Consider the following 22,644-nt stretch of genomic DNA (forward strand, 5'->3'; position numbering starts at 1 on the left):
TGTTTCACTTCCTTGTCAGCTGACTATAAACTAATCCCCAAATCAATCCAGAAATGCACTGTACGGCACAACCCATCACTTTTACAAATGCTCTGGAATTTGTTACTTTGATTTTTCCATCTTCTGCTTCAGACAGAACCTGTTGAACATGAGATGGTTCACACAGGAAGGCACTTATGAATTACTTATAAGACAGTACCATCCGCTCAAGAGACTCTGAAACATCCTATAAAGCCTTCTATAAAATAAACCCTTACAACTCACCTGGAATCAAGGAAGCTTCAGGAAGGGAATTATCTGAAGTGTCCTACTTTTAAATATACTCCAGATTTGTAAATTTCAGAAGAGTTCATCCAGAGGAAACATCTTACAATACGCATTCTCCTTAGAGTCTACGTAATTCTTGCTCCTTGCTGCTGATCAAAATGAAAATACAAAGTTGCACCAAAAGGAAAAAGAGCAGGAATAAAAATATATGCAGTTGTCAGAACTGATTTAGCATTCTGAGGGAGTCACTTAACCGGCAATGCTGTTCTAAGGTCATAAGCCTTATAACGCTCACAGAAGCAGAAGTATCCTATTTAAAATCAAACGCCTGCCTCCTATTGTTCTGTTGCTTCTCAGTCCAAGGGGTGGACACTTTTTCTGCATTGTTACAATTTTTATTACTTTAAAAATACGAATTTAAAAGTCGTAAGATAAAAGGACCTTGTCACTTGGTCTCCAGAATCTTCCATCATAAATCACACAATATGTTGCTAGGTTCAGATCTGTTTAAGAATGACTTGCTTCTTTTCTATGCATTTCAGAAATCCCAAGGAGTGAAAGGATTTAGGCTTTCATGCAGAGATGAACTATAATCTCAAGAATAATTAGATCTAAGTTTTTCATTTACTGAGTGTTGGAGCTGAGGCAGGACTTGCCCGTGAATTTTACTTTGTCCAAGAAGAAAAAAGGTCCCAGAAGGTAAAAATAATCTTCCTGGAGTCACACCAAAATTAATTTCAGAGTCAAGACTACAATTCAGGTCTCACGCTCCTCCCCTTTCTACTCATGTCTACAAAGGAAAGCGCTTTGGTGATGTACTGCCAATGTCAATACAAAGGAACAGGAGAAGGGAAGGTTTCGATGTTCTGTCACTACGGCTGTGGATCATCTCTATAGAAATACCTCACTTTGAACTCGCACTGTGACTGCTTCTACTTGAAATTTAACCCTGTTTAGAGCTCCCATGACCGCTTTGGGTCACAACTCTCCTGAATATTCAGGCCCTCTTTCTGGAAGATATCCAGACATCAATATTTCATATTTGGACTCATTTATTCAACCTGATTGCTTCACACTACGGAGACACGCAGGATGTGCACTGCGGAGCCCCATCACTTACATGCAGGATAGGTTGGAGCTAAGAAATCAGTTTAACAATGCCAACATGACTGTGAGCTTTATGCTCACATAGAAAGGTACAGAACAGAGACTCTGGTAGATGGAAGGGAGCTTGTATTAAGAGAGGAAAGAAGACCGTCACATCTATATAGGTATCAGCCATATTATTGCAATGTTTCAAAAACATGGGATATGAAGATCGCCAACAGCTGAGAACTGGTGAGGCAAGGTTATGGCCTCTTTTTATTTGGAGAGTCAGAAGACTGGCACAGGGAAGGAGTGATTGTCAGAAACAGGAGAAACAAGGCTGAAGGCTGTTGCTAATGGAGTGAAATTCTGAAATATGATGCCTAGAAAATCCCAGGTCCAAATATGATGACTCATTTCAGCAAGACCTGTATTCTGTTTGTTGGCATAATGCGTCACTTACATATTCCTTTAAAGACTGTAATAAAACACATATTACCAGGCAGAGTGGGATATGCAGGAATAAAATGCACACATGTATGCAACTTACTTGAAAGGGCATCAAAAGTAAGAGTGGATGGACAGGTAAAAATGAGCACTGGGGGGCGCCTGGGATCGAGCCCCACATCAGGCTCTCTGCTTAGCAGGGAGCCTGCTTCCTCCTCTCTCTCTCTCTGCTTGCCTCTCTGCCTACTTGTGATCTCTGTCTGTCAAATAAATAAATAAATAAAATCTTTAAAAAATACATAAATTTTAAAAATAAAAAAAAATTTTAAAATGAGCATTGGATAAAGCAAATACAGCAAACGTTACCTGTAAAATCTAGACAATGGGCATAACTTGTTTGCCATGCATTCAACTTTTGCGTATGTTTGAAAATTCCGTTAACAAAATGCTGGAAAAAAATTTTAGAATATTTTTTCATGGCTATTTCTGGCCAGTACATATGATAGAGAACCCTCCTTCATACACCATAGTAAGTTTATTACAAAAACTCCACAGCCTATCCCAACAAAATAAGCAACTCCACACACATTAACCTGCGCTTGCTTACTTCCCTTCCTCCACTGTATGTATTCTCCACGCCCACCTCCCCTTACCACTCTTACCTTGAGATATTGATTTCTAAAATGAAGCTCACAACTATATAAAAAATACAAGATTCCTATCATTCTAATTCTTATCTAACGGCCATGAAGTATCTTTATATAAACAGACCATTAGTTGCTGCAGAAAATCTAAAAGCTTTTCCTGACCCCTCCCCCATACCATTTATTTGACGAGAAGGGATTTTTCTTAATGCGGTCCTACTGTCACTGGGGGACTGGGACATCTATGAATAATGCGAAGAGGGAGGTTGTGAAGTTCACTTTACTGACGATCAGAAAGGTTAGACACTGAGTGTCACGTCACTTTGCTGGAAAAACAGAAATAGAATCCCTTAATTGTGGATGATACTTGCTTCCTGAACATATCTTTTTCAACGGCCAGATGAAATGGTCAGGGGACACTCTAAGGCCAAGGGCTCTGATGTGGAGGGTGAACGTCTGGGCCACTGTATTTCCCACCCAGTTATTCATACAGATATTTTATAAAACTGTTAAATATTTATGATGTAGTACAAAGCCCCTCTAAAAGCATCTGTATTTAACTAAATCATGTCGGTGACAGCAAGAGGCATGCAGAGTAATTTCACCTAGCAGCAAAGTACTTCTTTTACATATCACTGTCTGCCGTGCAGAGAGTTTCAACCATATGCTGTTTCTACCCCCCACATACCTCCCATAAGAAGGAAGAGGCTTTTAAGGAGGCTTCTCAAGTGAAACATAAATCTTCTGAAGAGTTTCTCAAACATTCTTCCCTGTGGCTTTGGTAGGACCTGTCACTAGGGAGGAGACTAATAACCCATTCTCAGCTTAGGTCTCCTGCAGCCCAGGTTACATACCTGGATTTAACCCAGTCTTTATTTCTATCATGTCCTTCTGAACATTTACTGGGGCAGTCTATCACTGACTATATCCAAGGCATCCAAAAAGTTAAATACAGAAGGATATCCAAAAGGTATCTATGTATATACCTGGTTCCCCCCATTCTTCTATTTCACCCACAAAAAGACACCGAGGAAAAAGTTTTTGATGACTACATCTAAAATTCAACTATTGGTAATCATTCAGAGGCTCAAAACCAAAGAATCTATTGAGATAAATACCACTATTTACAGTTTTCCAAGGTCCCTAAGCTTTTGGTGATGCAAATGAACAGTAGAGAGAAGTTGCTGAAATTAGAAAGAAAAAAAAAAGAAAAAGAATGCAACGAGTAGGTAAGACATTTTTAGGCATTTCCAGGCTCAGAGCTAGCTGTACTCCTGGAGGCAGAAGGTTTAAAATAACCTATAGCTGAGAAAAAAGATGGGTTGAATGGGTACAAAAATAATTATTTTAGTGAAATGTATGCTGTCAAAAACTCACAGCTAAATGCCTGAGTTGCCCGACTCGAAATGAAGTAATATTACTGTAATCCAGCCCACATACAGCAACTGATTAGGAAATTTTTGCTGTTCAGCATTTAAACTAACTTCATTTCACAGTCTGGAAGGTAAAAATGGAAAAACCTCAAGATGACCTCCTTTTCAAAAGCAGCAGATTTCAGATTTTGAGGCCGTCATATTATATATGATCAAAAATAGCTACCATTTCTAAAGACCAAAGATGCACATTCACTTATCCTGCTCTCTAACTGCCCATCCATCCAAAAAATGTTCACTTAAGTGGTTGGTTCTGTCCTAGGCATTGTGCTGGAGTTTACAGATGTGGCAGCAGGAAGGGAAAAGACGTTCCAGCTCTAGCCTCTTTTTTCTCTGAAGTAGAAAGTGGGATTATCTGCTGACAGGGAAGGCATGATTCAAATTTTGAGAGTGATAAGGTCCAAGTCTCCCCAGAAAAACAGAACAGAAAGCTGACTCTGAAAAACAGAGGCAGGAGAGGCATCACTGTAAATATATATATATATATATATATATATATATATATATATATATATACATCTATCCTACCTTATTGATCATCTTTGCTATCGGGATCCTTATTTCTCCTCTTGAGAATTACATTTTGAAAGTGCACCCACGGAAGAAGACTTAAACAAAAAGGTCATCCATTACAGAAGAAATAACTTTTCTGCTGAGCCCTACTGTTTTTGCACCCAAAAGAAGAGAAGGAGAACAAACATAATGACACGGATTTACTCCTCAGGTCAGGGCACTTTCTTCCAACAATAGAATTTAATTTGCAACTTTAGGTGGACACTTGATCATGCTGTGTGGCTGAATTCCGGCCATGATGAAAGCAAGCCACTTAAATGGTATTGCTAGTGGGTACATGAGTCAAAAAGCTTTAATATACTAAACAGTGTTATGCCCCTCTGTGGCATATTTCTTTTACTATGAACATGATCACTGAGAGGAAGACATGCCATGCCGTAAACTCAGAGTTTTAGCAGGAAAATTTAATTTCTTTTGATTGTTTTTTTATTTAAGGAAATGGAATTAGTATTTAAAAAAATTGTGCAATTACAGCAAGTTCAAAATTATCCATATTAAAGTGAAAAGGGAAGGTTTCATCTTCAGTTAATGCTAGTTCTGCTACAGGCTTTACATGTACCTTTTTAAAAAAATGTGTGCCTTTTGTCAGTTTTTCCAGATACAATCTAGGTTCATCTTATCTGTCTCGCCTTTGGCAACTTTGCTTAGTAAGTGTCTATTACATCCCAGGTCCTACTTAAGACTATGAGAATGAAGACTGCAATGGTTCCTGCTTCCATGTTGTTACATTCTAAGGGAGAACCCAGTTTTCCTAATCCCAGTCTGGCAAAAATGCAAACACTTCAGAAGTGAGAGTCTATGTTTTCTCGTGGATTCTATTCGTATGGTAGACATTTTGGAAACATTATTTATTGTACATGCATGTCTTAAGTATCTGAGATTTTTCCTCACTCAGTATCCAGTTACGAAAATATTTCCTTCTGACAATGTTTTGTTTTGAATAATGATAGGAGAATGCCGAGATTTGACTCCAGAAAGCACAATGCCTAAGCAGGAAGACTCTGAAAGTATTGGACAATTAGAGGCATAAAAACATAATCCAACTATTTCTATCCTCAATATCCATCAAAACAAAGCATCTATCAAAACACACTAGCTGGAGCAGTTATTTGGTGATGAGTTGTTTGTTTTTTTTGTTTTTTTTTAGATGTTATTGAGTTGTTTTTGGTGGGTGGATTAAAATACAGAAATAGAATAAAATACTAATAGATCTTATTATTATCTTCTTGGTGAACTGAAGACTTCCCATTTACTGACAATGACAACGCACAGTTTTAAAACAGCGTTAGCCAAATTTTCTGAATCATTAAGGAAATGTTTTAATTTCACAGAAATCCTGACATTTCAAAGTAGAAAAAAACTGTATTCAAAATCAAAGAGAAAAAAATTACACTAAATACAGATATGGGTCTGATGATTTAATTTAAAAATTGGCTGGTTGCAGAAACCAGTTTAATCAATAAGGAAATTCAACATGGTTCAAAGAAATAAGTATTAAACATTTTGGCTAAGATTAGTTCTAATAACTAGCTAGGCTCTGCAAAATCCCTGATATGCTAAAAGCTAAAGATGACCAAAATAAGTGTCACTATTAGTTGTAAGTCATCATATTCATAAGTACATGAGGCATTCAGATTTAAACTGATCATAATTAAAGAAACTGACAATAAAACAAAGGGGATTAACATCCTTTCTCCACCCGAAACATGATTTTTTTCTTCTTTCAATTAATTCTGATGAAAATATACAAGGCTCTCGAGCACCCTGCTCCTCATTCAACATCTGTATCAATTTTGATTTTTTTCAGTCACACAACAATTTTAATGCTTAATTGTCATTCTGTGAATGTTCAGTGATGGCGTGCCCAATAAAGCAAAGGGTATGTACTGGGGTGGCACTTGCCTACTTTACATTAACATTGTCTGAAGCTGCCATTGTAACATTGTCTGAAACTGCCATTGTAAAGAACATTGCTAAAGAAGTTTCACTTTTAAAAGTTGGGTTCTCTTATTTAAATACTAATATCTCTATTGCTTAAAGTAAAACATTAATTTTTATTAAGGTTTTATTTATTTATTTGAGAGACAGAACACAATCCAGAGAGCACAAGCAGGAGGAGCAACAGTGGGAGGGGGAGAAGCAGACTTCCCACCGAGCAGGGAGCCCGATGGGGGACTCGATCCCAGGATCCTGCGATCATGACCCGAGCTGAAGGCAGACCCTTAACCAACTGAGCCACCCAGGCACCCCGTAAAACATTAATTTTTAACATAAGTTCATAAACACTTTTAAGTTAGAAGTATGATATATATTACTTACTTTGCTATTAACTCATTATCGTAGCATTTTTCCTCCTTCATTCTAAATCGGTAACTGGAACATTATGTATTATCTTTAACCAATATCTCACTATTGTTTTTAAGAATAAGTGTGTGCACACCCAAAAAGTAAATGGATTGTGCGCAGATTAAAAGGGGTTTTAAAAATAAGTAAATTAGATCTAATTATGGGCAACAGAGTTTCAAAAGGTCCTAGGTGAACATTAGCACTTTCCATGTTGAATTTAAGATGCAGTTTAGCCAGCAAAGACATTATTTTTATATATCATGTTTATGTCTACTATAAATATCCTAAGCATTCCATTAGCATTAACCCAGTGATTAATGCATGTATGATGGAGTCAGGTTCTAATCAGTGATAACAACTGCCTACAACTATTTCCCCAACCGTTCATCTCCCCACTCTTACCCTAACAAAGACATGCCTACCAAAGTCTAAGGGTTCATGTAGTTACAGGAAACCAGATGCATTATTTATAAGGATGCAGAGGCTAGAAAGTTCGACTATGTCGCTTACCCCAGCAGTAGTAGGCTCTAAGCTATTGGCAATAGGAAGCTTGCCAGTGCATTAGAAGATGAGATAAAGGGATCTCTGCCAAATAAAATAGCTAAGTAATAACAAATGTTAAAGAAGAGCCTTGGGGGTTGGAAGGGAGTCCTGAGCTCAGGGCTGAAGCACAATTCAGATCACCAAGCTTCTGCAGTCAATGCAGAAAGAAGAGTTGTAATCCCAATTAATTCCTTTGTGTCTTATCTTTCTCGACTGTGCATTCTTTTTTTTTTTTTTAATGTTACTACAGTATCTGTATACAAATGAGAAAAATTACAACTGGTATAAAATAGGTCTGGTGCACAGTATCAGACTGGAAGCTCACGGATTATTCATCGTGTGCTTGTGCTGTCCACCCTGTTTAGAAGTCCAGATCACTGTTTGAATGATCCAGGACAAATTGGTATTTTCTCCCTTTGATTTCAAAGAAAAAAGAAGCCCAACCATGAAAAAGCCACAATTTCTAACTCTTCATGTGTTCCAAACTGATATATTGCTATAGACAGACACCTGTCATGGCTTTAAGCAGATTCTGAGAGAGTGCCATTCAAGTTTCATTTTCTGTTTAATCACCGTCAGTCACTTGGAATTTATACCACATTGCAACAAAAGGCTGCATGCTTTAAATGTTAATAGCAGCAGGAGATGAGAATGCCATCTTGCCCAGGGAAGCAAAAAAACCCTAAAAACGACAAAATAAGTCAATCTAAACACAAAAAAGAAAACTGACTGTAAAGATTATTAGAACCAAATAACCTTCTACATCAATCTGAAATTTAAACAAAAAGCTGTGATTTTTATTCTGCATCTCAAAATTGATCTGAAAATTGCCAAATTGCCATCGGAATGAAGGATGAGGAAGCTGAGGCTATAGATCATGTCCTGTTTGTTTCTTATGACTCGAGTTTCAGATATTTAATGCACACACCTTTTATCAGCCATAATGTGCTCATCATTCTCTCTCCATCCCAAAGTATGTGTGTACTAGAGGTTCACGGTATTCCTTCTAAATGACCCAAGTACTAAAACTTTCTAGTTTTAATTTTGTTATCATAGTAAATGTGTATATATATTTCTATAGTTTGCTCAGAAACCTTGATTCCTAGAACCGATTTGGTCCAAGCAATCAAGTTAGAGAAAAAGAGTTATTTTCAAAAGTAACTGCAATGGTCACATGCCCTTTAGAGTAAGAGGTCACAAGAGAGCGGGCGCCTGGGTGGCAGAGTCAGTTAAGCATCCAACTCCTGGTTTTGGCTCAGGTCATGATGCCAGGGTGGCCAGATCGAGACCCATGTGGGACTCTGCATTCAGTGTCGAGTCTGCTTAGGGCTGTCTCGCTCTCTGCCCCTCCTCCCACTCTCACTTTCTCTCTCTCTCTCAAAATAAATAAATAAATCTTAAAAAAAAAAAAAAGAGGTCACAAGAGGAGCCCTCTGAGGGTTCTCCTTTCACCCTCTACAATTGGGAAGTGAAAAGAGCACTGGAGGCAGAGTCAGAGGGGCTAGAAAGCTAGAAAGCAACCTTGCTTCTGCCACCACCTGTAATACAACCTTGACAGACACTGACTTGTCTGAGCCTCTTAGTTTCCTTATTTATATAATGGGACTAATACATATTTATTCTCAGATGAAAGTAACTGACATGTGATAGGTGCTCACTAAAATATATTATTACTACTTTATTATTAATAATAAAAGAAAAATCAACCTTATTAACTATGGCGGCATTCTCTTACTCCCAAAGAAATGACTCTTCAGCACCACAGAGAGGAACAGCGACCAACTAGTTACTATATATACAAGTTTGCAGATAATTTGTAATAATCCCATTTAAAGTGGAACGGATTGTTACAAATCACCATGTAAATATTCATCTAAAAATGAAGAAACTTTCCAGATATAGAAACCAGAAAAAAAATTTAAAATAGAAGCAAACTGTGAAATACTTCTCAAAATGTTAAAAATTCTCTAATATTATTTAAGCCATTGTTATTTTTTTAGACTTTGATTTACAAATGTTTAAATATGTTTTGTGATTTAAGATTTAGATGGCTTTCCTATAATTACATGCATGTACAGCTTTAAAAATTACACTAATCTAACTAAAAAAAAAAGGAACACCTCACTGTTCATTTTTATATTTATTTAATTAGTAATTCCTGGGAAACAGCATAGTGATAAGCTATGAGAGTGAACACACAAATAAGCCCAAATTCCTTTCTTCTGCCCCTTACATTCTGGCTTGGGAACTGATGCGCAAATTGTGTCAATAACAAGTGCCAAGCTTGTTCTGAAGCAAGAGCTATGAGACAAGCAGAAGAATATCCCTGGGGGATGGAAGATAATCTAACATCTTGTTAAATAAAAAAAAAATAATAAAGAGTTTGCTTTCTTCCTTGATTAGACAACTATCTTTTTTTTTTAAACAATTTCAGAGCATCATTTAAATAAAACATACCCAGGTCTGTACTGTACTTCTCCTGCAAAAGAACAGAGGTGAGTTATGACATTTTGAAAATTATTGAGACTATTGCTGGTCCTCTTCTTCATGAAAAACCTCTCCACTAGAAGCTTCTCTTAGACTTACTCCTCAATGCACCTTGTACATAAACGGTCACAGCCAATGTTCTAGAAACTCTGGAAGAATAAGCAGAAGTTTTAGTAAAATACTTGTTTCTCTATGTACACATGTACTGGATGTCAGGCTTTATTTTTATTTTCACTAAGCTGAACAGTTTTAAACCTCAGTGCTCTTCACCTGCACTGTAAACATGTTTTTAAAGGTTCCAGTAAATCCCTTATGTGCCCCCTAGTCACCTATATCCTTCCTAAAGCTTATCTTGCTTTCACACACAGTCTCATTTGCACATACATGGCAATTCTGCAGTCCCCATAATCTGTTCCTCCTAAAACATACCCAAGAACTCTTTGTATTGTTTATTTATTTATTTTGCAGATAACTTGAGAATCAAGCCTGAACAAGATGCATTTCTGCTTTGGAGTATTAGTGATGTGAAAATAAGAACCTGCCATGAGGATAGCAGAGAAAAAAAAAAATCCATCTGGATCAACTAAAGAGAAATGCACAAAATTTGTAAAAAATCCATTATGGCCACTTAAATAATTTTCTGTCAGATATGTGTAAGGCTATTTCTCTTCATATTTCCTCACATCACATCTTAGAAAAATATCCAAGCTGACAAGGTGCCTTCTGCCTGAAATAGTTCATCACTGGTGGACCATGTTAGATTTTACAGCTGTTTTTAAGTAAATACAGCAACTTCTTCTTACAGCTTTGTAGACTAAGTATTAAAGTAACAATGATCTGTTCTCCAAGTTACACTATCTGTGAATAGCATGGATTTTTATAGGTTGATTAAATAGCTAGATCTCTAAATTAAAATGAAGAACAACATTTATATAAAACATTATAAAATAACATTTAATATATTTCCTTTAGTGGATTATTTTTCTGAATATATCTTAATTCTCACATGAGAAATGTGTAGTTGAAAACTCGATCAAATGACACAGAAGTTTCTTGTCAATTAATCACTCCTTTTGATAAATGAATTTTAAGAAATCAAGAGAGGAAAAATCATAAAGGAATATGTTGCTATTCAATATTTAGCCATTTTAATTGATTTACTTTATTATTTTAATTTACTTTATGTATCACTAAGTTATAATGTAATTAGATATGTTTTCTTTTTTTTTTTATTATTTTTTTAAGATTTTTTTTTATTTATTTATTTGAGAGAGAGAGACAGTGAGAGAGAGCATGAGCGAGGAGAAGGTCAGAGAGCAAAGCAGACTCCCCATGGAGCTGGGAGCCTGATGTGGGACTCGATCCCGGGACTCCAGGATCACGCCCTGAGCCGAAGGCAGTCGTCCAACCAACTGCGCCACCCAGGCGTCCCTAGATATGTTTTCAAATACAGTAGTAGTAGTCCAAATTTGGGTCAATTCTATGGACTTTAGAAAATAAAACAAAAAAACCCAAGTTTTGCCTAATGAAAATAAAATTGTTCAAGAAACTTCAACCTTAGGGGTGCCTGGGTGGCTCAGTGGGTTAAGCCTCTGCCATCGGCTCAGGTCATGGTGCCAGGGTCCTGGGATCGAGCCCCACATCAGGCTCTCTGCTCAGCAGGGAGTTTGCTTCCCCCTCTATCTCTGCCTGCTGTTCTGCCTACTTGTGATCTCTCTGTCTGTCAAATAAATAAATAAAATCTTTATTAAAAAAAAAAAAAGGAAACTTCAACCTTTCCATATTACATTTCCAGGCAACCTAATCAAAAATGTCTCTTTGAATATCTTATAAGTCCATCTATGTATCATGGATAAGGTTCTGAAAATAAACAGTAATTCAATTTATCAAAATGTGATTATGCTCATCTAAAATTTCCAGTTAAGTTTCTAAATCCTTTAAAATCTCCCCAAACTACCTTCAAAACTTTACTTAGTGCAAAGTACTTTCTGATGCCTCTTACTGTTACTTGGTCTTTTACTTTTAACAGTAGGTCACAGATTATCATTTTTCTTAAATAGGATAAATATCAGAATTCTGATCCTTTGTAAAATTACTGAGCTTTGGGACGCCTGGGTGGCTCAGTTGGTTGGACGACTGCCTTCGGCTCAGGGCGTGATCCTGGAGTCCCGGGATCGAGTCCCACATCAGGCTCCCAGCTCCATGGGGAGTCTGCTTCGCTCTCTGACCTTCTCCTCGCTCATGCTCTCTCTCACTGTCTCTCTCTCTCAAATAAATAAATAAATAAAATCTTTAAATATGAAGAAGAAACAATTGGCTACTTTTTTTAAAAAAAAGAGAGAACACAGTAAAAACAAAAAATCATTATTCAACTATTTTCTTTTCAATCCCACATGCCACAAAATGGATTAAGTGTATTCTATCATAAGCAGTATTATTTTCAAAAGCAACTTAAGTCTGTCCCCCATATTCTACTTTGTATCATGAGATGTATCATTTATACACAATTAACCCAATTAACTACAATTCACCTTTCTATTTTACTGCAAACTACTTCAGCCCAAGGACCACCCTTGTGCATCTCGTCCAACCCATCCCCCCTTCAGGAAATACACATCACCTTTCCTAGCACCTAGCATGGTGCTGGAGCACTGTGGGGGTAGATGATTAAGTATTCGCTTATTTTAATCAGAAAATGAGAAAGTTCTCTGTGATCTAAGACTCAAACAGCAAAACTTTCCGTTTTACACTTGCCCTTTGACCTTAGCTGTCACTTGGCCTATCCTGATCTGGTTTTTACTATTCCGACTATTGAAATGAAAAGAGTAATACCTCCAAATTTTTTAAATTTATCTATTTATTTATTTTTCTCTTTTTTCTTTTTTTTTCCCCTCCAAATTCCTTTTAAAAATTAAAAGCAAGACTGATGATATTCTTCTCATCACGGCCAATAAAAGTCCTGCAATATTTAACAAAATCTGTCTCTGTCTCTCTTTTCCCCTCACACCCTCTCAGTTTCTCTCTCCTTGTCACATTTTGTTAAAAAGATTTAATTTATTTATTTGACAGAGAGAGAAAGAGAAAGACAGAGACAGGCACACGATAGTGAGAGAGACTACAAGCTGAGCAGGGAGCCTGACGTAGGACCCTGGGATCATGACCTGAGCTGAAGGCAGATGCTTGACAGACTGAGCCACCCAGGTGCCCCTCTCCTTGTGACATTTCTTAAAAAGCCTGATAGTTACTGAAGAAATGACTCTGGAATACCTGAGCAATGAACAAAATGATAACTCACATATAATGAACAACTTCAGCCTAACCACCAAATCTCTGAATTAGAGATAGTTACGGACTTGAACAGAGATGAGCATACATTTAAACTATAACCCAACTCTGGCCCATATAATTGGTTTTTTAAGATTTTGCTGACTTCTGGTAGAAGTGCCACTCCAACGGTCCTTTGATGATTAGTTGAACTATCAATACACAGCACCTTTATTAAAAAAAAAATGATTTAAATAATCAAGCACCTCGTATGCTAGAGGCATTCTAATAAGAGTAGGGCAGAGAATAGCATGATCTGCCTACAGATGAACTAGTGGAGACATTACTTCCTCTAGGGTTCAGCGGTGATACCTAGGAGGCTGGCAAAGCCTCAGAAAGGGTGATTTCGCACTTCAGCAAGACCCGTGGACTTTTCTGTGCAATATGAAATGGAATGGGCTAAGCATGCTTCTTTTCCTTCTCTTACTGTGAGAAGGAAGGAAGGAAGATGTAGTTACTCTGGTGAAAGAAGCTAGTAATTTGTCAAAGTCTACTTAAGCACAGATATTTTTAAATAAAAGAATCTCCATGAAGCAGACTTTGATTTTTAACTCCAAAGTCAGAACATTTTACAGATTTCAAAAATGCTTCCCATGTATTCTAACTTGAAAACTGTAGCTCATTTAAAAAAAAAAAATCTTTTCTACTTTCTTCAGAAAAGCATTAAGTTTCTGGATTTAAAAAAAAAAAAAGAAGGTATTTTAATTATGATTATACGGTCAACTCGTAGGTTCTAATGAAGACTCTTTCAAGGTGTTTCAACTGTCTTCAGTTTCCTAACTCATTTTCTTTAAAATTTCTGCTCTAATCTTGTCTGCCCAGTTGAACAATGTTCAGTAACATCTAATTTTAATTTTCCTTTAAAATTCTTTGTGAGAGCAGTGCCTGGGTGGCTCACTTGTTAAGCCTCTGCCTTCAGCTCAGGTTAGAATCCCAGGGTCCTGGGATTGAGCCCCTCATTGGGCTCCCTGATCATCAGGAAGCCTGCTTGTCCCTCTCCCATTCTCCCTGCTTGTGTTCCCTCTTTCACTGTGTCTCTCTCTGTCAAATAAATAGGTACATAAAATCTTAAAAAAAAAAAAAAAAATCTCGGTGAGATACCTATTTCCTGAGTCTTCTCAAGTTGTCTGCTCATCAGCAACAGAGGACGGTGCTGGTTTTGCCTGTCTGGCCCACTTTGCCTTCCTTTAGATACAAAACCTTCCCTTTTGTAATGAACCTAACCCTGCGGTTCCCATGGGGGCTGAGCTCATCTGCCTCACGGACCCAAACACACACAGCAGGGGATATCTGACCCCACGCCCTGCCCAAAGGAAGTCATTAATCTCCTGGATACAGTAATGATTTTAGGGGTAGGCACAGGACACAGGTAGAGCCAATCAGATTCTTCCTTAAATTCTTCCTCAAGTTCTGCTGTGCGGATAAGGAGTAGACGTTCTCTTCTTTTTAGACCATGAGATGAGGGGTTATAGGCTTAGAGATACCAGCAGTTATCTCCTTGTCAGGCAGAGAAAGCCCACTAGGAGTGAAGCTAACATCTGCGGAGAAACAAAGCGTAAAGACTGAGAAGCCATCCCCTTATGCGACAGAGGCTCTGGCTCCAACTGGACCAGTTATGGAAGCCAACATACGCGCTTTATATGTAGGCCCCTTGGAGTTAAATTTCTACAGCTGGTAATTGATAAACTCTTAAATCAGAATGCCCCTATTTCTTTTTGTGTTGCGGCTTTATCATGTCGTTCCCCATCCCTTCCTATATCTTTTTCTCCCCTCTCCTCCAGGGAGAGAGCTGTTTCCTAGAGGACCCCCGATCTAATTCAGAGGCATCCAGTCCCATCATCCAATTTTCTCAGATCCCTAGATAACTTGAAAAAAATAAAGAAATAAATAAAACCACCAAGTTCGGCATAAGTAAATTTACCAAGATCTTGCTAGCTTTGTTCTTCCAGATGCTTTCTTGATAAACACCCGTTTCCACTCCCTTGCCTCCAACTCACATTTAATAAATTAAAACTCTTCTATCTAATCCATTGCACTGCTCTATTCCACATGATTAAAAACACTTAGTAAAGTTTTTACTCCTCTGAAAACAGAAAAAATAAAGATACCCTCCCGTCTTCCAGCTGATATGCAAAAAGACTGATGAAATTTTTTTTTTAATGTTAAAGAGAATATTCCAGTAAAAACCTCCCCAAAGAATAAAATACAGAGAAATAATTGCTCCAGGTCTGATAATTTTCTACTATTTTCAGGATTTGAGATATCATGCACTAAATTAAATAGTACTTAGTTTGGAATAAGGCAATGTATCTATCCCAAACATAATCTACCAACGAGGGTATGTCTGTTTGATGTAGATCAGAGCCCCATTAGCACAGTGGCTCTAACAGTATTCCCATCTCTGCAAAATAGCATATTTGGAAATACATGACATCATTCTCAAAATAAGAAAACCGAAAAGCAAGGTCACTGAAATAATTCTAGACCAACACTTCTGCCTCCTTTTTTTACTATTAAACCCTTGAGTTGTGTTGCCATTAACTAAGAGCTCACCCATCCATTTCATTCCCTTATAGTGTGTGGAAAGGGTATGACTTCAATAAAAGCTGGCTTTGGGATAACCGGGACTCAAGTGATTTTTATTCCTGGAGTCTTCATAAAAAACTGCATCTTGATGTTTTTCTTTTCGTTTCTTTTCTTTTTTTAAAGAAGGCCTTCCCTCTAAGTAGCTGAACGAATCCCATAAGACTTTGTAAATAAAAGACCAAAACATTTGTTACCAGAAGATTCAGGTTTAAATTTCTCTTCCACCACCTACTTACTTTTTCGAATTGGGACATGTCAGAATGTCTGAGCTTCAACCCATCGGCTGACAAATGGCTGACAAAAATCAAGGTCACGGAGTTCCTATGTGAATATATGACTCAGTATACAAAAATAAGCCTTATAAAATATATAGTATGGTACAAATATCAGTTATGTATGTTTACACATACACATACATGGTTTATTTCATGATTCAAAAGAATAATTCGGTAAAGGTTAATTTCAACTGAATACCAAAGGTTAACTACAATTTCATTGTATGCTTGACCAAAAGTTTCAAAGTTATCTTGTCCAGTGATGGAATGCAGCGGGAGGCAGGAGTGACTTTAGAAAGGTCAAAGGCAGAGCTGAAGAACTGTATGACAGTTGCAGGTGGTGCTTTAAGAAAGAAGTAAGATACAGTCACTTACAAAATGAATGAATGACCGCGAAGGCAGTAACTCGTCTGAACACAGCAATGGCTGTGACATACACCTCCGTCCTTCTGCTCCAAGTCACTTACTGTCCTAAAAGACTCGAAGTGTCTTTGCAATTAGAAAGATGGAAGTAATACTAGTTGGGCAATTTCCTTTTAAAATTATTCTCTTATTGCTCTATGATGCATGGGAATTTGTCCTTCTCTGCAACAGACAGAGCCACCACACCCCAGAAAATGATGTTTATAGAAATCCGGAAACACAATTTGCATTCAGTTAGAAGTCGTTCTCCAACAGTGACAGGACGGACTTTGTATTTTGCCACCAATAAAGATCTGAAATTGAAATGCCATTTTTTCTAGCAGAGAATCATTAGCAAAGGTCCAGGCAGTTTCCTCTACCATTAAAGCAGGTAAGTCAGTTGCAGCTGAAGGCAGAATGTTAGAATCAGAGCTTTAAATCTCTCACCAAGGGACAGCGGACGTGGTCGAATCTAATCAATACTGATCACTGTGCTAGTCCCAAGTGAAAATGCTGTATCTCATTATAACAGAAATGTCCTGCAGACAAAAGACATTTTCCCCTTCACCCAGCTCTTTTAGGTGCCAAATTAAACACTGCATTGTCCATTTCATTCAGAGATTTCAAAGAGGACTTCCTGGATAAGTTCCTTTGAAATGCAGCCTTAGCTGAGAATATATAATATTTTGAAGAGACACGGTGATTTCTTGGCTTGAAACTTTCAGCAGCAGCATCTGGAATGCAAATAATTAACTCCCTTCCTCCTCCAAAAATACAGATAGTTTCCTATATTGTTCAAATGAGATGCAAGGCCTCCTCTGATGACCTTTCTCTCTTCAGAGCTACATCAGGTTTTTGTTTTTATCTCTCCCACAGATGGGGAGACCACCTAAAAGCAAAGCTGTGCTAAATGATTCACATTAATTTTCCCACATTAGGCTTCCAGTGTAGATTTGAGATAAACATGATTAGACGGACCTTGAAACTGAGTCTCAGGGAGGTTAGACAATTTGCCTAAGATTACCCAGTAATTAGATCACTGGTATTTAAACTAGCGAGCACGTGTCCGTGCAAGGTGTGCATTCTGTCCGTTTTACCTCACTGCTCGGCATGCTTTGATGGGTGTAACACACAGATCACATGGGCTCAGCTGGTCCCAGGTCATGCATTTCCCTAAGCTACCATCCACACACCTCCAATCCACTTTGTGTCACAGATTACTTTCCAGTCCATTCACAGGATTTCATTCCTTTTCATATTAAAGACTTTTGCTGTGAAGTGTGTAAACCTGGCGATTCACACACCTGTACCCATGGGGATAAAAATGTTTATAAAAAATATGTTTATATGTTTATAAAAAATTAAAAATAAAAAATTTAAAAAAATATTAAATTTAAAAAAATATTAAAGACTTTTTCTTTGAAGCAAAAAAGCCCTTACATATCATGCATAGCAAGCTAGTGGATTGTCTGGGTTTGAATTCTGCTTCTGTGACTTCAGATAAAATTTATCAGCCTTAACATCTGAAGAATGGATTAAGGTTTTATGAGAAGCATTATGAGTCTCCATACAAATCACCTAACACAGTGCCAGGCACACAGAAACACTTCAACAGATGTTTGCCATTATTATTATTATTATTATTATGAACACTTACAACTATTTAAGACTGTTTTCCAGAAATTTATCTTTATTTTTTTCTAATTACTATTCATTAGACTTCATTTTGTTTCTCTCTTTTATACATTAAATTGGAATGGATGGTTCTTAATTCAGTAAAGTGGTATTAACAACTGCACCTTTCTATAGCATTCAATAAAATCGTAAGCAAAATAGGGTCATGGCAGCTGGCACTTCAGAGGGAAGTCATTATGGTTTGTCCTAAGCAATTCTTTTACTTTTTTGCTGATCCTACATAAAGGAGGAACAAGAGAGCCCTACTAACCATTTTGTAAAGTTCACGTTCTTCTCCTTTTACAATAGCACTTACGTGTAACAGGACACTCATCTAGCAAATTACACGTTTCAAGTTACAGATGCCTCGTTTACCAAAACAAAGTAAATAAAATAAAGGCAAATAATGTTCACCTTTATCAGGAGATCATTATAGGAAACGTCTTGAACATTTCACAAATTAGCAACTCTAAAAATAGTGAGTGTACAATGCAAAGTTCAATCCCAGTTTCAAAAAAGAAATAGCAAAAATTTTCCTTCCAAAGGGAAGGATCAGTACCTTTGGCATTTCATCAATATGTATGAAATGTTAGGAATCATAAATACAAAGGGGAAATAAATGATAAGGTATTTGTAAATGAAACATAAATCCCTTAAAACCTTTAGTCAAGAACAACTGCTTTATTGTTACAGTGAGTTTTAAAGAATTGTTTAAAAGTTTAAGATTTCAGAAAGCTATTTTAAAATAATTCTGATTCGTATTTGGTAACGTGAGAAAAATGCATCTGATACATTAAGTAGACTGAGGGAGAGTGGATAAACAGAAACCCAGAATGAAAAACACTGATAAGAAGAATGTCTATTAAAATATTAGCAGGAGTATTTCAGATAGGTAGGTGAGCAATACTGATTCTCTTCTTTTTGTTTTTTTTTTCTCTATCCCAACAGGAGATACAGAAAGCTAAAGTAGAACTTCGAGGGTGGGCGTGGTCAGGGGAGGCTCTGGGGAGAAGCGGGATGCAGGGACAAAGGACAGACTCGGCATCCTTGGGAGCACAGGGTCAAGGGCATAAAGTGACAGGGCTGAACCCCCTCAGGGTTTACTCAGCAGTGAGCTGCTCTCATCAACAGGACTGGGGCTGTTAGGGGCTGCTTTTGTACACAGGTGCGCCTCTTCTGCCTAAAAAAGGGAAAAGTAACAGGATCGTCTGACCCCCGAGAGCACACGCACTCATTCCAACACACAACAGGTTTGCCGAATCCATAGACAGGCTCTGCAAAAGGTACACAGCAGACGACAGTGCCCGGAGTTCCAAGAATGTGGCCCACACAGATGTGATTGCATTGCAAGAGCAGGGTTCGCTTCTCCCGCACGGGGATTTACCGGTGTCTCCTTTCTGGCGGAAACAAAGCGAAAAGGAACCTATTCTTCGGCGCTGATTATTTCTGACCCGTGTGAACTTTCCCAAGGCCTTCGACTGTTATAGATCACTTGAATGTGTAAGTCCCGCTTATGGCTATTTCTGCTGCCTCAAGTTTCCCCTTTTGGCCTTTGCTAGATGGAGCCCTGTTGACTTCAGGGACCCTGCACTGCAGAGCTCTGCAAAGGCTCCCTCTAGAAGGGAAGAGTGCCTCACGCTGCTCTGGCGGCTCTCCCCAAGACTGGACTCAGGATCTGGTCACTCCCGGTTCTACTTTCAAATTACAGTGTGGATTTTCATGAGATTAAGAAAATGTGTGCTTGAATCAATTCCACGGTGTTTCCTGAGAGCCCAGCCTGAACAGGGAAGGGGGGAATGTATGAAAATGGCGCACTGAAATATTTTTACACGATATTAAAATACAAAGCCTTCTTTCTTAGTCTAAAACCTTTACCAAATATCAGGAACTCACTCTGCCGAGAGTTAGAGATCAGAGTCAGATTTCAAAATTATTTCTCTCTCAACAGTAGTGCAATGAATACAAATGTAAACTGAGAGATTCATTTCAGTTCCCTGAAGCTCTGGAAAACCCAAAGAAGTATTTCTTCTATTCCAAAACTACTTGCATATGCTTAAGGATAGCATCCATCGCCCCGTTAACGATAGCAGGAGGGTTCCAATTACAAGAGTTTCAATAACTTTATTCAATGAATCATGCAGGGGAGAAACTGTTCCCAGACAAAATGCCAGAAAGAAAAATCTAGTATTTGCCCTTGTATAATAAACACTCAAAAATCTAAAACAAAGTTCAACATGATTCCTTAATGTGAGTTAGTTAAAAATCTATATAATTACACTAATCTTTCTATAAGTAGAATTAAGTAACAAATATCCCAAGCTCCCCAGAAGGGATTATCGTTTTAGACTATGTAATGAGTATCTTTAGAATACAGAAGAAGTCAATGTAGTTCTCTCTGGCATCTTATTTCCTGTTTGATCTCGCTAGATTGCTTCCATCAATCTAGTTAAATGATGCTTTATCTAGCTAAAATGTAGTCAAAACATCATACTTCATGCAATAAAAAATACGTTTACATTATATCGTTACAGTCCTGGTACTAACCCGAGGGAAAGGCTTTAGATTGAAACTGGATGTATTTAAACAGATGGACAAAACAACTGAAGTGGCTTAAAATACAAACCTTCCTGCCAGTGTTTCCTACCACACTGATAGCCAAAGGAAATTGTGCCCTCAACATGCTCCCTGGGTTGGAACATAATAATCGGGAATATCTACTTATGGAAGAGCTTCTCAAACTGAGAAACAGCGTTAAATAAAGAGCTAAAATAAGGGAGAAGAAGACTGTAATTATAGGTTTTATTTTCAAGGTCTGATAAATTCCCCTGCTGGATATCAAAATTTAATTCAACGCTATTCACAATTCATAAGTATCAAAACTATTTTTACTAGTCCTTGCTAATTTCTTAAGTTCCCCTGACATGGCACAAAGCACCAATCAATCTAATAGTTGTAGAATTCCACAAGCACAAAGCACATTTCACATTAAACAGATGAAAACTAATCTGAGATCTTGCCTAGGGACTTGCTTTCAAACATTTTCATAATTAGTCACTTGCTATCGAATTTGAATTAAGGGCATCTATATATAGTTTCCTTACTCTATCACAGCAGACTATGTATGAGAACTGGGGAGCTTTAGAATAGGCCCCAAACAGCTGGGTATCAGGCCTCAAGCAATTGCTAAAGGCAACAAGACACACTAAAAACAACAAACGATGTTCTCTATTGTTCACCCAGAACCAGGCCTCAGAGGCTCTGCAGTCATTTTTCAACATTCAAAGACACTACAGTATAATACCACCCCATATGCGGTGTTTTCCAATGTCCAAGTGTATCTTAGGGGGAGGGGATATCTAATCCCCTCACCCCCACCGCAAGCACAGTATGGGGCCATTCCCTTCCACGCAGCAAATCCCAGCCTGCTCCCAAACTTGATGTACAGTTGGTTCCTCAGCAAGGGTAGAGGAGAGACAGGAACACCACCTCCAGAGGCAGATACTGTCTTGGGTTCAAAACTAGTGAATGGAATATTCAAATATACTTACATGAAGAAGTATTTGCTCCTTCTGTTGATACTGATATTCTAATGGGAGACTCTATAAAACAAAGAAGTGAAATGAGGCTTTATTGAGTCAGGCTGCTTGCATTTTTACATCAGAGATGTGCCAGGCTCAGGGATCATCCGGAAAAAGAGGACTAGGAAACAGCGCAACGGAAAAGCTGAAGCATTTTTAAGTCAGAGGAAGATGTATGCAAAATTCAAAGATGGAGGACTCTATCCATAGTCCAAACCCAAGGGATGAACATGGAAATTAGTCCACCTGCAGAGAAACCCCACATACCAACTGGTGTACGAACTTCCTAGAAACATGACTCAACATGACTCTGAACAGAGCCACAGGACAGGTAAGATGGCCCATTCCTTCTCTCAAGTGTGGTCTTGATTTTCAGAAACATGAAACCAAAGAGAACAATCCCCATATTCAGAGAGAATGAAAGTCAACTTTCATGCGCAAAGGAAAAAAAAAAAAGAAGAAGAATGAATCTGTTCTCAGGCAACATGGTCTGCGTAGACCCCTGAGCAAACACAGGGCTGAAGAAAGTCCATGCAAGACCCACTGGAGTGGTATAGTAGGATCAACCAAAACATGCTCAATAAACTCGTAATACGATCACTGGAGATGTACAGGGGCAAGATTCTCTTAGGGAGCCAGAAAAAAGGAAAGAAAGCTAGTATTTAAATACAGACAGAGCATAAAACACAACTCATGCAGAAAAAAAGCATGGGGCCCAAGGGTTTTTATTAGTCACAAAGAAGAACAAGTTAGTATCAAAGAGGGATTGAAAGTCAGCAGCCAGAAAGTCATAAAGATTCAAGTCATGGATCGGAAAATACTAGTGAGAGTCCCTCCCGATTTCCAAGAGAAGCATCACATAATCTGAAAAACCCAGGTTCCTAACAACATCTGTGGAGTCAGGTAGTGAAGCCCTTCATAAGAAAGAAATGCCTGGGGACGCCTGGGTGGCTCAGTGGGTTAAGCCTCTGCCTTCGGC

The 22,644-nt window shown here is 38.0% G+C and overlaps 1 protein-coding gene across 2 annotated transcripts in view; it reads right to left on the reverse strand.

Moving 5' to 3' along the window:
• The window catches only part of NRG1 (neuregulin 1), a 1,114,604-nt gene that overhangs the window by 134,595 nt on the left and 957,365 nt on the right, over positions 1–22,644 (reverse strand). The window contains exon 5 of one of the 2 annotated variants that reach the window (XM_044225410.1): positions 21,636–21,686. The exons of the other annotated variant lie outside the window; for it this stretch is intronic. Within the exon in view, the coding sequence (XP_044081345.1) occupies positions 21,636–21,686 (51 nt within the window). The remainder of the gene's footprint in view (positions 1–21,635; positions 21,687–22,644) is intronic. 2 annotated transcript variants of the gene reach the window in all.

Source organism: Neovison vison, chromosome 11 (genome assembly GCF_020171115.1).
Source record: "Neovison vison isolate M4711 chromosome 11, ASM_NN_V1, whole genome shotgun sequence".
Classification (NCBI taxonomy): Eukaryota; Metazoa; Chordata; class Mammalia; order Carnivora; family Mustelidae; genus Neogale; species Neogale vison.